Source organism: Colias philodice, chromosome 11 (assembly GCF_061535455.1).
Source record: "Colias philodice isolate Cphi_HAF_F1 chromosome 11, ilColPhil1 Martin Lab GWU primary, whole genome shotgun sequence".
Taxonomy (NCBI): domain Eukaryota; kingdom Metazoa; phylum Arthropoda; class Insecta; order Lepidoptera; family Pieridae; genus Colias; species Colias philodice.
Genome location: NC_143096.1, coordinates 998715 through 1013912, shown reverse-complemented (window position 1 = coordinate 1013912; position 15198 = coordinate 998715). Strand labels below are relative to the sequence as shown.

The 15198-nt window shown below is 31.7% G+C and overlaps 1 protein-coding gene across 1 annotated transcript; it reads right to left on the bottom strand.

The window, feature by feature from the left end:
- Window positions 1-4643: 4643 nt before the first annotated feature.
- Window positions 4644-14896, bottom strand: LOC149484337 (peroxidase-like). The gene is made up of 12 exons (XM_089700456.1): window positions 14679-14896; window positions 12498-12637; window positions 11581-11745; window positions 10451-10638; window positions 8463-8664; window positions 7920-8117; window positions 7595-7739; window positions 7123-7273; window positions 6576-6743; window positions 5874-6072; window positions 5148-5253; window positions 4644-4897 (listed from the first exon to the last, which is right to left on the bottom strand). Exons 1-12 carry the CDS (start codon window positions 14807-14809, stop codon window positions 4798-4800), a joined length of 1893 nt encoding a protein of 630 aa, XP_089556582.1. The 5' UTR covers window positions 14810-14896; the 3' UTR covers window positions 4644-4797.
- Between the last annotated feature and the right edge of the window lie 302 nt (window positions 14897-15198).

The following is a 15198-nucleotide window of genomic DNA, read 5'->3' as shown; positions in this document are numbered from 1 at the left end:
TTCCGACGGAGAAATTTTGTTTGTTTTTGTTGAAATTTTATCGTTGTTATGACACTCTGTTGCCGGAAAGTTTAATTATATTAATTGAATGCTGTGGTTGTTTATGATTTTTAAGTTGGTCGCAATTTAAATAATTTCGTATACAATTGTTTTTGTTTGCGAAAAGTACCTATACTTGAATATTCGTATTTACTGGTATATTTAGTAAATTACGTATTTTAATTAAAAGGTTTTGAGGAATCAGAACTTTTCAATTCTATTAAAAAGTTCTTTTGTAATGTCGTTATTACATATTTTAACCTCAGCTAGCATAAATTATATTTTTATCAAACATTATTTTATGCAAAGAAGTTTTGCATACATTGAAAAAGTCGTGTTTTGCACGAAGCGAGTCAACAAATTATAAATTGTTGTTTATAATCCATCATTCGTGTTTTACGTGGACGTTATAAAATGCAACTCCAATCCAGGATGATATCTAAACACAGGGCTGGATTCTACTCTATAAATTTTGTATTTTATATATTCTACTATTATGATAGAAGCAACAAACGTATGTGTAATATACCAACTTGTATTGTTCAGGAAAATAAAATGTATTAAGTGTATTGAAAAAAAACATTTTGACACAAGCGTACACAATGGAAAATTGGAAATCAATGGAAAGTTCACACATTTTTATCTAAAACATAAATAAAAATCAGTGTATGTGTTAAAAGATGTAATGCACACCGAATGTAACAATATAAAATATATACATATTATGTTGCTCTCACTCTCGACAACATATACCTACTCTTACGGTCTAACCACTAAAATAGAGGTAAAAATTACAAACATTGTAATCCGTCCCTGTCCTTCCCTGCGGCGTCACTGTCGGACACCGTGTCATAATATTAATATCGTTGAAAGGACACTATTTTATAATTTAATAAAACAAAATCCACTGCGCCCTTAATGAGGCTCATGACACATTAATTACACTGTAAACTTGTTGCGTTCGTTTTACGTTGTTTTTTGTATTTACTTTTATTAATTACAAGTTGTATGCTATTCTAGCTTATTTATAGATGGATTAAAGCCTCATTCTTACTTTATATAACAACTAGCTTCCGCCCACGACTTTGTACGTCCATCCCCTATTTTCCCCGTTCCCGCAAGAATTTCGGGAAATCCTTTCTTAGCGGATGCTTACGTCCTAACATCTACCTGCATGCCAAATTTCAGCCCGATACGTCCAGTGGTTTGGGCTGTGCGTTGATAGATCACTATATCAGTCACCTTTCGGTTTTATATATCTACTAGCGGTCCGCCCCGGCTTCGCCCGTGGTACATATGAAAAATAGATGTTGGCCGATTCTCAGACTTACCCGATATGCACAGAAAATTTCATGAGAATCGGTGCACCCGTTTCGGAGGAGTATGCAGACTAACATTGTGACACGAGAATTTTATATATAACTAGCGGTCCGCCCCGGCTTCGCCCGTGGTACATATGAAAAATAGATGTTGGCCGATTCTCAGACTTACCCGATATACGACTAACCGACTAACATTGTGACACGAGAATTTTATATATAAGATTATTATATAGATTTCTGTGAAACAGATATCACTGAACAGTCCTTTTCTGGTTGGTTGTATGACGTTGAGTATATTAACAATATTTTACAGTAGGTATCTCCAAATAGTTACCTAGTTGCAGAAGCAAATTCTACCTAAGCCTACATAGAATTCATATCTTATATTTTTATTACTAAACTTTATAAACCTAGTAATTTCACGATATGTACTAATACCTACTTTCAAAACTTTCTTTCTTCCATCCTTTTTTATTTAACACTAGCTTCCGCCCGCGACTCCGTCCGCGCGGATGTCGGTCTTCGCGTGGATGGTTTATTTCTCCATTTTGAGTAACTCTGACAATGACATCTTATAAATATCTATTGGACCCAAATACGGCTAGGCCTATAATAATACGCAAAGTGTGTTCGCGGTTCTACAGAACAACGTCTATGGATAAAACTGAAAAATTAAGATTATTTTTTTTTTACGTATTTTTCCAGGATAAAAAGTATCCTATTTTACGCCCAGGATAATAAGGTATAATTATACCAAGTTTCATCGAAATCGAACTGTTAGTTTTTACGTGATGCCTGAACATACAGACAGACAGACAGACAAAAATTTTTTTAATCACATATTTGGGTTTGGTATCGATCCAGTAACACCCCCTGCTATTTATTTTTTCAATATTTTCAATGTACAGAATTGACCCTTCTACAGATTTATTATATGTATAGATTGTGATGTTGAAAATTTTACCCCTTTAAAACGGATTCAAAGCGTGATTGATTGTGACTGTTCATTCAGCAAATGTAATACTTACTAGGTACTCTAAAATAAAATCAATAAAACGCATAAACAAATATTTTAAAATCCTTAAAAAAGAACCTTATTACAAAAATACTGAATCGTTTTAAATATAACAACGCAATACCCCGGTCACGTTCCCGGCTCATGTCAGCATGTAAACCGATTTGTGCGTGCTGTGAGCCGAATCGACTGTTAAACTATTCAAATGCACTCGCTTTTTCGTTTTTATACATTTGGGATATTGGAATAAATTTTGGTACGGTGCAAGTACTTAAAAAAGCTTTAATATGAATTTCTCCTTATGTGTATTGAGGATTTCTGTCTTATATGTTAAATGATAAATGTCTAATTGTAGGTATACTATGATGACGATTCTACTGCTTAACTTATCTTTGATACTTTACTATTGTAAAGTATCAAAGATAAGTTAAGCAGTAGAATTAAGATATTTCCATGCTCGTTATAACTGATGCAGTCTTTATTTTGAATTAAATTGAAATTAAACATACCTATGTTTTGTTTTGTTGGTACCTACCAAGTATCGCTTTAAAGCCAGATTATTGGATTCAAGGCAAATTTAAAAAAAATTTATGAAATTCGTTTTGTTACGATGTTCAGGTACGATGAGTAGGAGAGAAAAAGCTTTTGATACACTAATAGAAGGAATTATTGAATCAAATTTTTAATACATATTTTTCGGAAAATCATGAAAACCTCTTTTAACCAACGTCTCCAGAACAAGCGGATTCTTTCATAGCAATATTTTAGATACATAACTGCATACAATTTCAGCGCTCCCAGCTTCAAAATTCCACACTTTAAATCCGCCATATACGCGCACTATACCAAAACGCTAACCGTCAATATGACACCTTTTCATACTGAAATCCCTGTACGAACATTTAATAACACGGACTTCGCAGAGCAGCCACCATTCAGAGCGGATAAGTCGAAATATTAAACTCCGTCTAAAGAATTATTGCGCTGTAACGGACGGATTACGTCTCTGTCAACATAGACTGTTTACTACTCTGTACAATTTCATGGAATTGAGACGGATCATTATTTGCTGGTGTCTAATTATTTTCGAGTGTCCCGAAAATTCTCTGACCCGAATTTCACGCTTTTGCATTCGTATAAAAGTATTTAAGCGCCTTGCGGTTATTTTAAGTGAAAATTCGATTGAATTTTTTTCCGTAATTGGAATAAATAAAAGATTTATGTCTATTTGTATTTCAAAAATTCGGAACGGAATCGGTCTATTCATTTTTTAATATTTTAAGCTTCGACGAAAAAGTATTTTATGAAAAGTATTTTATTAGCATCCGCTGCTATCGCCGCGTTGTTCTCCGTCTATTTTACCTATTTTTAATCTTATTTTTGTAACCTTTATGTATATTTTGTTTCATGCACAATAAAGTGTTAAATAAATAAATAACAATAATTTTCATATATTCAATTTATATTTATTTCTTTTCCACAATTTAAAAGGAATTTTGACATATAATCACAATAATATTAATAATATTAAAATCTCTATAGCTGCGTAAATGCAACGAGAAATCATAAATTCTAAAAATAATTGACACATCGTCCAAAATTTAAAATCGTTTTAATTTTTTTCTATATAGTTAAAAATGAATAAATTTAAACTTAATCTGTATGAATGATGATAAGACATTATTAAAGTAAACCAAACCACATGTCAATATCCAACAAGGTTTGATTGACGTTTTAATTACACCTTCTTAATTAGGTTTCCAAATTAGGATTCAAGGTTCATATTTGAATCGTTTAAGAACTTATTAAGAGATATGTAAATTAATAGAAAAAATAACGTATAAAAAATGTGTGCGTGTACTAGTGTACACACGTAAGAAGTGAAACTTCTTTATGACGTTATTTTTCAAAAAAATAATTTACTATATGCAACTTTACAGAAATACGTCAATCACGGGTGGTAGGAATAAAAACAACATGGCGCGTAACGGAAAAATGTCACGCGTAACGGAAAAATGTCACGCGTAACGAAAAAATGTTACACTAAATTTTTTTCCAACCTCGATAAAGAAGTTTCACTTCAAAAATAAAAAAAAATGTCCCAGTATTAACCGCTTAATGTTTGTTCGATTTCTAACAATATACCTAGTAGGAACTTGAAATTAAAGGTTTTTAAATAAAATTAATATGGATTTTTTAATGTTATCGTAATCGTTTTGATAAATTCACAAAATAAGAGTTGATATCAAGGAAATAAAACAACACAATATTATCATTTAACACAGGATTCATTTATTCAAAAATAAATTCAATACACATCCATACTGTAGACATTACTATTTTTAAATAATTAATTATTAAAGTAATTTATAGGTGATTAGCAAAAATGCTAAACCTCTTTACTAGTAGATATTACATATTTTATGCCTGTTTGAATTGATAGGGGTTGGTTTTACACGTAGGGTCGTGCCACGCCCAAATATTCATCTTGGGAATTTGATTACAGCTCACCATTTCATTTCTGAAAAAGATTATTATTTGCATTTTGGATTTTTTTTTCAATTTGAGTCGAACGTTTAAAAAAATTGATGGTAAAATTAAAATTAAAATTTCAGAACAAAATATAAAACACAACTTTGGTAAGAAAAAAAACATCATACATACATTTATAACTCTCTACTTCTAATAGGTACTAATAAAATAGAAATTTTAAGTAAATAGTGTTAAAAATTACAAAGGAAAATAAATAAAATGAATAAAATAAAACTCACCCAGGGCCAGCCCTATAAAACGCACGTGGTTGTATTTCTGTTATGGAATCTCCTACACTGCATAAAAATCCTGATACTGTAGCCTTTCTTATCTCCAGCAATTGATCTATAAAAATAAGTACAATATTATTGTAGTTTTACAAGGGAAGTGTATAATACATTGTAAGAATAACGTATTATTTAAATTCGACGTCAATTCCTGAACCCGAATTATTAAATGTTAAATGTACTTTTATTCCTAATTTCAAATTTAATGTATTTGATCAAATATATAGGTACTAGATTTCCGCCCGCGGCTTCGCCCGCGTTTTCAAAGGAAAACCCGCATAGTTCCCGTTCCCGTGGGATTTCCGGGATAAAACCTATCCTATGTGTTAATCCAAGTTACCCTCTATATGTGTGCTAAATTTCATTGTAATCGGTTCAGTAGTTTTTACGTGAAAGAGTAACAAACATCCATACATCCATACATCTATACATCCTTACAAACTTTCGCCTTTATAATAAGATAAGATTATTTATGAAAGAAGAGTATTAAGATAAGATTATTTATGAGAACAGACGTTTAATCTTTTTTCTAATTGTTATATTTCAACAAACTTCATAGCATACAAAATTACTGAAATCCCACGTATTACTAACTCAGGCCCCGGAATCAGAGACACAATAGAAAATCTATTGTGTCGTGGACCGATCGGGCCGTTCGGGGCTCAATGGGTTACTTACCAATAGTAAAAGCATTTGGTCTATTCGGTCGTTCATACCAATGTCTGTCTGATGCTATGGACCTCAGCAATTGTTGGACGATAATGCAATAAAAGGTGCTTGGTACACGACCTCCAGGGATGTAGTTTTCTAACCATAAACCGACAATTAGGTCAATGTCCTCCACGGCTTTATATTTCTCTCTGATTAAGTCTAGTCTCTGAAAATATTTGAAGATTTTAAAAATATGAACAAACATACGAAATCCAAAATCCTTGTAAACATAATTTAAATCATACATAATATTATATATAATAAAGCATAAAAAACAACAATCAATTAATGCATCAATGCTAGAAAATGTATTGTGTAATACCAGTTAATTCATTGAAAATTATGAAATCCATACTAATATTATACATGCGAAAGTAACTCTGTCTGTCTGTCTGTTACTCAATCACGCCTAAACTACTGAACCAATTTGCATGAAATTTGGTATAGAGATATTTTGATACCCGAGAAAGGACATAGGATAGGTTTTATCCCGGAAATCCTACGGGAACGGGTTTTTCTTTGAAAACGCGGGCGAAGCCGCGGGCGGAAAGCTAGTAAATATTATAATTGCTTCGCGTGTTAAGACTGAAGAAATAAGGAAACTTGACCGTGACTGTAATACTTTGAAATTTAAAGAAACAATATTTAACTACAATTTTTTAACATTACCTCAGGACCGATAGCTTCCAGCAGATCGCTGAAGCTCTTAACTGATTTGCCGAAACAGAATTCTCTGTACTTAATATACGGTGGGAATAAGAACTGACGGTTCTTAGCAAGGTCGTTTGTAAATACGTCTGATGCATGTTGGTGTGGACCGAGCACAACTTCGGCCATCTGAAAAAAAAAGTATATGTAACTGGCTATAATGCTATGTCGTTTAGTTATGGCGAAACGAGAAAATAAGTTTAAATCGTCGTCGTAAAAGTCACCCGATTACCTATGAACCTTGGCTGATGAATATAACCACGGATAACATTTCATGTTTTTTAAGATAATTTTATTAAAATTCATTATTATTATCAATACCTTGGTTTAATTATTGTTGTACATAAATATAACTGACATTTACGTGAAGCAAGAAAGACTCAGTTCTATCAAGCGATAGTGCACTTAGCTCTTTATAATAATTATATTCATTTTAATAGAAGACTCTACGTTTTACCAATTCAATATTAGGTACCCCAAGAAATTTCTAATAGTTCTCTGTACTTACATCAGGATCAACGACGTAATCAAATTTAGCATTTGCCTGACGAATAGCACCCTGAGTTATACCATCTATATTGTCCACCAGGAAACCAGTCCTTAACGTCATGTTCGTTAATCTTGTGTCCTTCAAGTGGTACCCTTTGTCATCGTAAAGCCTGTAAACATATTCTAGTAAATATTTAAGGAGAAAAAAATCGAATTTGAGAAAAAGTAGCTCATAGAAACAAAATATAAATTTGGATAATTTTTAGACAAAAAATCTCCAGCTCAGTAATTTAGTTGAAAACATTACGGCCGTAATTCAATTAAAAGTTAAGATAAAAAATGTTATTTAAGGAATAGTACAGACATCAAACAAAATAAAAACAGATAAAACAAAAAAAGTAATTGGCAATTAAATAAACTTTTAAGAATCTAGAACAGTAAATTAAGGTAAAAGATTCTATTTCTTTGAAATTATTATAAAATATACATACTTGATAACTCCCTCTTGGATAGTATGCGTCCACCTCCATGCAAACGGGAATTCTAAAGAAATCTGCGGCGGTAGATTCTCATTATAAATATCTCTAAAGCCCAGGTCGGGACAAAGGACGCCGTCGTGGACGAGATTGTCATAACCTAAAAATAACAATTTTAGCATAACTTTCTATTATATTAACGTTTTCCTTTTTCTAGTTTATTACCAATGTTGCCAAGAATCATCAAAATCCGTCCGCTTTTGTGAAATGGATAACATAGGTACATAGATTTTTACAAAGTTTCGCATTTACAACATTAGTAGGACAGATATAATCTTACCCATAAACGCAGGGAACAGCTCATAGAACGATATCTGCATAATTGTGGCGATGACTATCTCCCTGGTGGTGAAAAACAGCCTCTCATCGTTCCAACACGGGTTGATGCTGCTCAAAGCTGATGCTATCATGTTGTGGTAACGCCAGATCCAAATGGACATCAGGTTTATACCCAGGATCGTGTTGGGACCGTCTTCGGCTAAAATAATAACAAAGATGTTTAGTTAGATGTTTTACGAAGGATAAAATATTTTAAAGCAAATTTAATACGTATCCAAAGCAAAAGTTCAGTTCAATATAGATTAAAATATACCAGTCGTAATTTAATGAAACCTAGGACATTTTTTAGATACTGAACCCTCAACCCACACAGAATAACTTGACCGAATCTAGATTTCGTGGCATCATTTTTATATGGAATAGTGGTCAATACAAAATACTCTTGTCTTGTCAAACATACCAAGAACAAGACAACGCACAATATGCAATAATATTCAAGGCACCCTTGACATAAATATAGCTTTTTTCTAGTTTACAAACTTACGTGTATCATGACATCTCGTTTCATGAGGCTTCTGGTTCGCATAGCATAGGTTAGGACCTTTCGTGCTCGGCGGCCATATTTTTCCCGCCTCAATTTCGAATTTTAGCAGACCGTCTTTAAACAACCTTCCCTTTTCGTTGAGAGCTCGCATGTTGTTTCCATAAATGTGGGACAAGTCAAACGTTGGTGTTGATGTTGAAATCTATAAAATAAATAGAGGATATTTGTTAAAGTCTATCACTTCTACATACACGCGCAAAATGAACCGCATGCAAGAAAACACTAGATATTTATAATTATTATGAAATTATTTATCTTATAGGTATTTACTTCACTAACTCGTGTTTAAGAAAAATACATTGAAGTAGAAAATTAGGTGTAGGTTAATTTATAAATTAGTTGTATCTAGACTATATATCTAGTGCACAGGAGATAAGTTTAATAAACATTCAATGAGTAAATCGTTTATGACTTTTAAATGATCACCATAAATACCACATCTACTTATAACAAATTCTGTATTATTTGTTCTGTGAATTCGCCGATTGGCTCAATTATTTGAAATTAAAACGTGTAATCATAATTGTTGTATGTAATTACTGTAAATTAATAAATACTTCATATAATTTCATATCCAGGACCTGTGTTTGAACAAGACCTTGTCGAAAGTTCCTTTACGTGATTAATTTCAGAAAGTGTCTCAAGGTTTTATGCAGCTATGTGTTGAAAATTTGTGTACGATTAAAACAACTATTCGTGCTTGAAATATCGATATCGTGATTCTTCATAATATTTTACACAGTAATAGAATAAATATAAGAACAGCCAGACATGATATAGACAATCATAGCTGGTGTATACCGATTTCATATACCTATCTTCTGTATTTTATTAAGAAGAAACCAAGTAAAAATGTTAGCCAAAACATTATCACTATGGTCACAATCTGAAGGTTTTGATGATATTTGTACATACATAATATGTTATACATTACGTAGATATAATGTTGCAGTTCCGGTATATACTTATGTGATGAATTTATAACCTATTTTATGAAGTCGTGTTTGAGATAAAAAGGTATTTCACTGCATTGTCTATTTTAACAATTGAAAATGTCACGTTTCTTTAATTACATTGAAAAGTGATATTCCTAATTTAAATCTATAATTACTAATATTATAAAGCTGTAGAGTTTGTTTGTTAGAACGCGCTAATCTGAGGAACTACTGGTCCGATTTGAAAAATTCTTTCGGTGTTAGATAGCTCATTCATCGAGGAAGGCTATAGGCTATATTAAATAATCACTCTAAGACCAACAGGAGCGAAGCCACGCGGGTGAAACCGCGGAGCGCATGCAGCACCAAATACATAAATAAATAAATTATACGGCATCATGAATGTTTATTATATGGCTTTTATCATATTATCACCTTTATCACCTCCTTGGTAAAGTGGTAGAACCGACTGGTCCTGGGTTCGATTCCCGGTAAATACGAAACAAAAATGTTTCGGTATGGCAGGACACAGAAGACTGATCACCTACTTGACCTTAAAGAAAATTAATCAGTGGAACTGATGTATGAATAATGCATGTGGCCCGTGCCCCCCTCGACATGGGGCTTCAGTTATTATCATATCCAAACACAAAACACCGCCACACATAATAACACTAAAAGTAAACTTAAGATATAGAGCTCTACTAAAAGAGTCACTAAATAGTGATGTAAAGTAGTTATAATGTTTTGTAAAAATATAGATTTTATTAACTATTTTTTTATTATTCAGCCATGGCTGTCCCACTGCTGGGCATAATCCTCTCTTCCCTCCATCCACGTCTTCCTTTTGTGAGCAATTTTCATCATCCATTCCTTGCAATGAGAGTCCAGTTCGTTTCGCCATTTGGGCCTGCAGCCTTGTACCATTATTTACCTACTATATATTTTATTTATTTATTACAGTATAGTATTATTATCTGTGTAATTACTTACTCTCTCAGGCAGTGTGTTATTGGGCAGACATTTCACGGACTGATAGGACTCTGGCTTCGTCATGTTCAAGCAGCGAACATTCGAGAACCGATGTACTGGATCATCATTGGGGATGTAATTTGGAACACAGTCGGGATCTTGCTTGCCTTTCTCTAAGCAGCAGTACGGCTTCCAGACAATGTAGTTTACTGGAACGATTTATTGACTTTAAATATGTTGTTTTATTTTTAACACGCTTTTATTAGCTTCACGTTTCTATACTTGTATTTTTGAAGTTATACTTCTTTTGGCGCGATGGAGAAAAATGATGAGAGTGAATTTTTACGATGCGCGCGCACACCGACACCTAAATTTAACAGCATGAAGCTAGTTCTAGGTGGTATGAAAATTAATAACTATGTTCAAGTTGTATATTCTAGTATTTTCCATACGCCAAAGAAGTATAACTTCTAACGCGTGTACATAAGTACACACACTCTTTTTTTATATACGCTATCGACTTTAGACTAGACTTTGACCCAATTTAAAAACAGGCATTTAAATCAAACTTTTCTTGTTGATAAAACAAGATTAATGGCAAGGTAATGAAAAAAATAAGGTTATTCAGTTTTATTTGTTATTAAATAAATAACGATTTAATTTATGCAGATAATGTTATCTGAGAATAATCAAAGCACCTTTTAAGTTTTAATTAACAAGAACAAAAACAAATACAAGAACTCGTATGAAAACAATTAGTTAAAGGTCAGTGATGTTCCTTACATAAAAATATAATGAATATAATGATACCTACGAAAAAATTTAAAGGAGAAATTGAGATATAAGATACAAAGCATAATATCACAAAATATGATCTTAGTAAATCGCGTTATCTTTCTCGAGATATATATTTTTAGCCGTAAGACGTTTTTTTTTATTGGGAATAGGAAAGCGCTTGACCCCAATCTCGCCTGATGTTAAGCTGAGATGTGGTCTAAGATGATACGCGCTTCCCTTGAAGGTACCTGTTCACTCTACGCTTGAAGAACCCCATATTGTACTCGTCGGGGAATACAGATTCAGGAAGCAGTCCCTCGCGGTTCGGATAAAGAATGAAACTCTATGTTATAAAATCCTCTTAAAATGCTTACCAGTATCATGCAAAGAGACGAAATCACCAGTAAAGAAGACGAGGAAGTGTGCGAACATCTGGGTCAGCTGCAGGTCTGGTACCCGGCCCTCTGCCAGCATGTTAGTTCTTACAGCACGAGCGAGGGGCATGGCGTCTCCACTCTTTGTTGTTTTTGGTTCATATCCTGACAAGAAATGAATAAATTTTAATTTAAGTTTTATAGCATTTAAAATTATACTATTTTTAAGAATAGAAAAAAAAACAATTACGAGGCGGAATCGAAATCGCGTCTTTCGCTAGAGTCCAAACAGTTCCTAAATATGATTAACCTAATTTTTATTTGAAATTTAGCGAAGTACGCGTGTTCGAGATTTTGTGTTTGGATCGTGATTGTAATATTTATTTTTATTTAATTCTTCAAAATTTTCCAAATAATGATTAATTGCATTAAATGCAAAAATAACAAATATTATAAATGAGTAGATAAGCTACGCTTGTTATCGTTATTTACATTTATATTAATTAAATTTAAATAATAACTATAAATAATAAATTGAAGTGTAAATTTCATCAATCTTAACGCGTGAAACACAGCTCGTAAATCATTTTCAGAAAAACAGCATCGTCCACGTGCATTACAGTTGTACAAATGTATTAATAGTATTTGTTTTTATACAAAAAAAAAGTAATTAAAAAGGACCATTATAAGTAAAAAGTGTAGGTTATTAGCACGTCGAAATATATCTAATCAGCCACATTTTACTGGAGTTGTCGCTTTTTCGTTCACAATAGTTGAATCTTGCCATTCGTGTGTGCAATAGTGTGTCGTTTTTGACTGAATGTTGTGTTGGTAACCTATCTACACCTTTTTACTCACAATATCATTGGTAATATCAGGATAAACTATTAACACTTGAAACTAAGCAATAAGCATACCATCGCTAAAAACAGGGGGTAGCATTCGATAGAATGGGGTGTGTGGTGCCCCCATAGTGAAATACTTCAGGTTGTTGCAGGAGCCATCTATACGCCTTCCTTCCAAGGGACTGCATGGTAGGATCTCGTTGGTGCACCAACTAATTAAAAAAAACATATTTATTTATTTGTATATTTATACAAATTAATAATTATAATATGTCATTGTATAAAAATTTTAACAGAGGTTTCCAGATAAAATCGACATTTGAAACAAATATTTTATAGTAGAAAATATTTACATTTCTGAACACCATTTTCTGACCATGGCTATAATAAATAACTAGTTAAGTATTGTAAAAATGCTTTCATTTTTAACATTGCATTGACTTCTTGCCCCGACCTTGCTTATAAAAATCTCTAGAATCTAGTTTCAAGCAATTATTATTTAACTTACAGGTAAGATACCTAATAAATTACCTGCACCTAGATAATTCAACGACCAAATTTCATAGATCATCTTTTGCATGAAAATACATATTATTACCTACATAAGTTTCTATAGTCGATTGTCTACTGATATTACAATTAATATTGCAATTACACTTTTGATAAATTCAATTGAAATAAAAATGTAGCTAATATAGTTTACACTTTGCATTATCCTTTCTTTGTCTTCGTTATTATAGTCAGGACAAAGTTTGTATAAAAGAAAATAATAAAGATATGCGCAGAATAAAGTGCAAAATAAAATAATAAAAGTATATTTGATCAACGTGTATTAAAGTCTAAATCTCATCCAATTAAATAAATAAACTTGATAAAAACTGTCTCGTTCCCAGCCTCATAAAATCAGTAACTGATCAAGAGATATTTAAGAAAAAAAAGTTATTTCATCCAATACTAAGACCAATGACCGAGGCAGGTTATAAAATATGTAAATTGCGTGATAACAAAAACTAATTATAATAACTATCTTTAAAACATATTTATGAATATAATTTAAGGTTTAATTTAATGCTGTATTATTATTTAATTATCATGTTTTGTAAATACGCAAAAGGTTTTATATTACGTGGGGATTTTTCAAGGTTACTTGAGGGTCTTTAGTGGGAATTGTTACATGCTATACTTACACATAATATAAATCACTCTATCACACTGGCTAAGTGTGGGTTGACACTTGAAATATCCGAAAATCATAATTATTTTATCATGTACAATAGTTGAATGTTACCGAACTATGTATATGTACCTATACACTGAACGAATCATTTTTTGCATATTTACATAAGAATTAAGATAAGTACATTCGAAAACTGCTTGACCGATATGATAACTGTTTCATAGAAAAAAAGTCAATAAACTTAATCTATACAAATATTATAAAGAGGAAAGGTTTGATTTTTTGTTTGTTTGTTTGTTTGTATGAATTGAATAGGCTCCGAAACTACTTGGCAGATTTGAAAAATTCTTTCACTGTTGGAAAGCTACATCATTTCTGAGTGACATAGGCTAGGTTTTATCCCGGAAATCCCACGGGAACGGGAACTATGCGGGTTTTTTTTTGAAAACGCGGGCGAAGCCGCAGGCGGAAAGCTAGTTAATAAATATAATATTATTTATTATTAGCCTATAATTATTATTGTTAAATCCGTTGAGTTGCTAATGTGCAGGTTTCTCTATACTCGTGTAAAAAAGAAAATATAACATAGGTAGTACATTAATATTTTATTAATAATAGGTAATACACTCGTAAATCAAATGTTTTTTAAAATAACACGATATATTTGTATAATCAATGCTTGTGTGTGTATGTCAATATACTAGGAACTGATTTATTACCTGTTAATAAAATCGATAAGTGAAATATCCATACTTCGTGTTGGTTAAATTGGATTATACTTGATTGACATATAAAAACATTTAAAAAAATACTGTAAGCATCATTTTTATGTTTATTTTTAATTAATTTTAACATAGAGCTAATTTAATCTTTGTGTAAAATTTTGTCCTAATCCATTCATCCGTTGTTATTATTCATCAACAAATAAACAGCAAATTATAATTACATTTTCAATGATCATTTTATTTTGAATGCGTAAAAAATCCTAAAAGCCTCCATATTAGCTGAATAACATTAAATTATTTTTAAGACATAATTATTGTTTTATTTAATTAGTTAGGTAAATATAAACTTACAACGAAGTATTCCTTTTCACATGTTGTTTATATTCCTCCTCCGAAATCGGCTTTCCCGAATACGTTTCATAATAATTAGGAACAGCACTATATCCACATATAAGAAGTCCAAATATTAACACAAAAAACATTTTATTTTTTATTTATTTAATTATTTATTTTTTACAAACATTTGTAGTGTTCGTTACGCCACGCGGCGGCAAATTAAATGGAGACCAACGAAAAATCTGTATAATATAACACGATACTCGTTTTTATTAATTTGTAGTTACAGCTGTGAGAATTGTAATAAACAGAAAGGTCCATGACTTAGGTATACTAGCTGTGGATGCTGACTTTGTCCGCGTATTATTGGGAAAAAATAGGAATAATTTTATTTTTCAGAAATTTTCAAAAGAAGAACACCATGTCTGAAGTAAAATTGTATTTATTTATTTAATTCGTATTAATTCTTAGATTAATATTAAAAATATATCACAATTCATAACGATTATTCACAAAATTTTTACATTATTTTGTA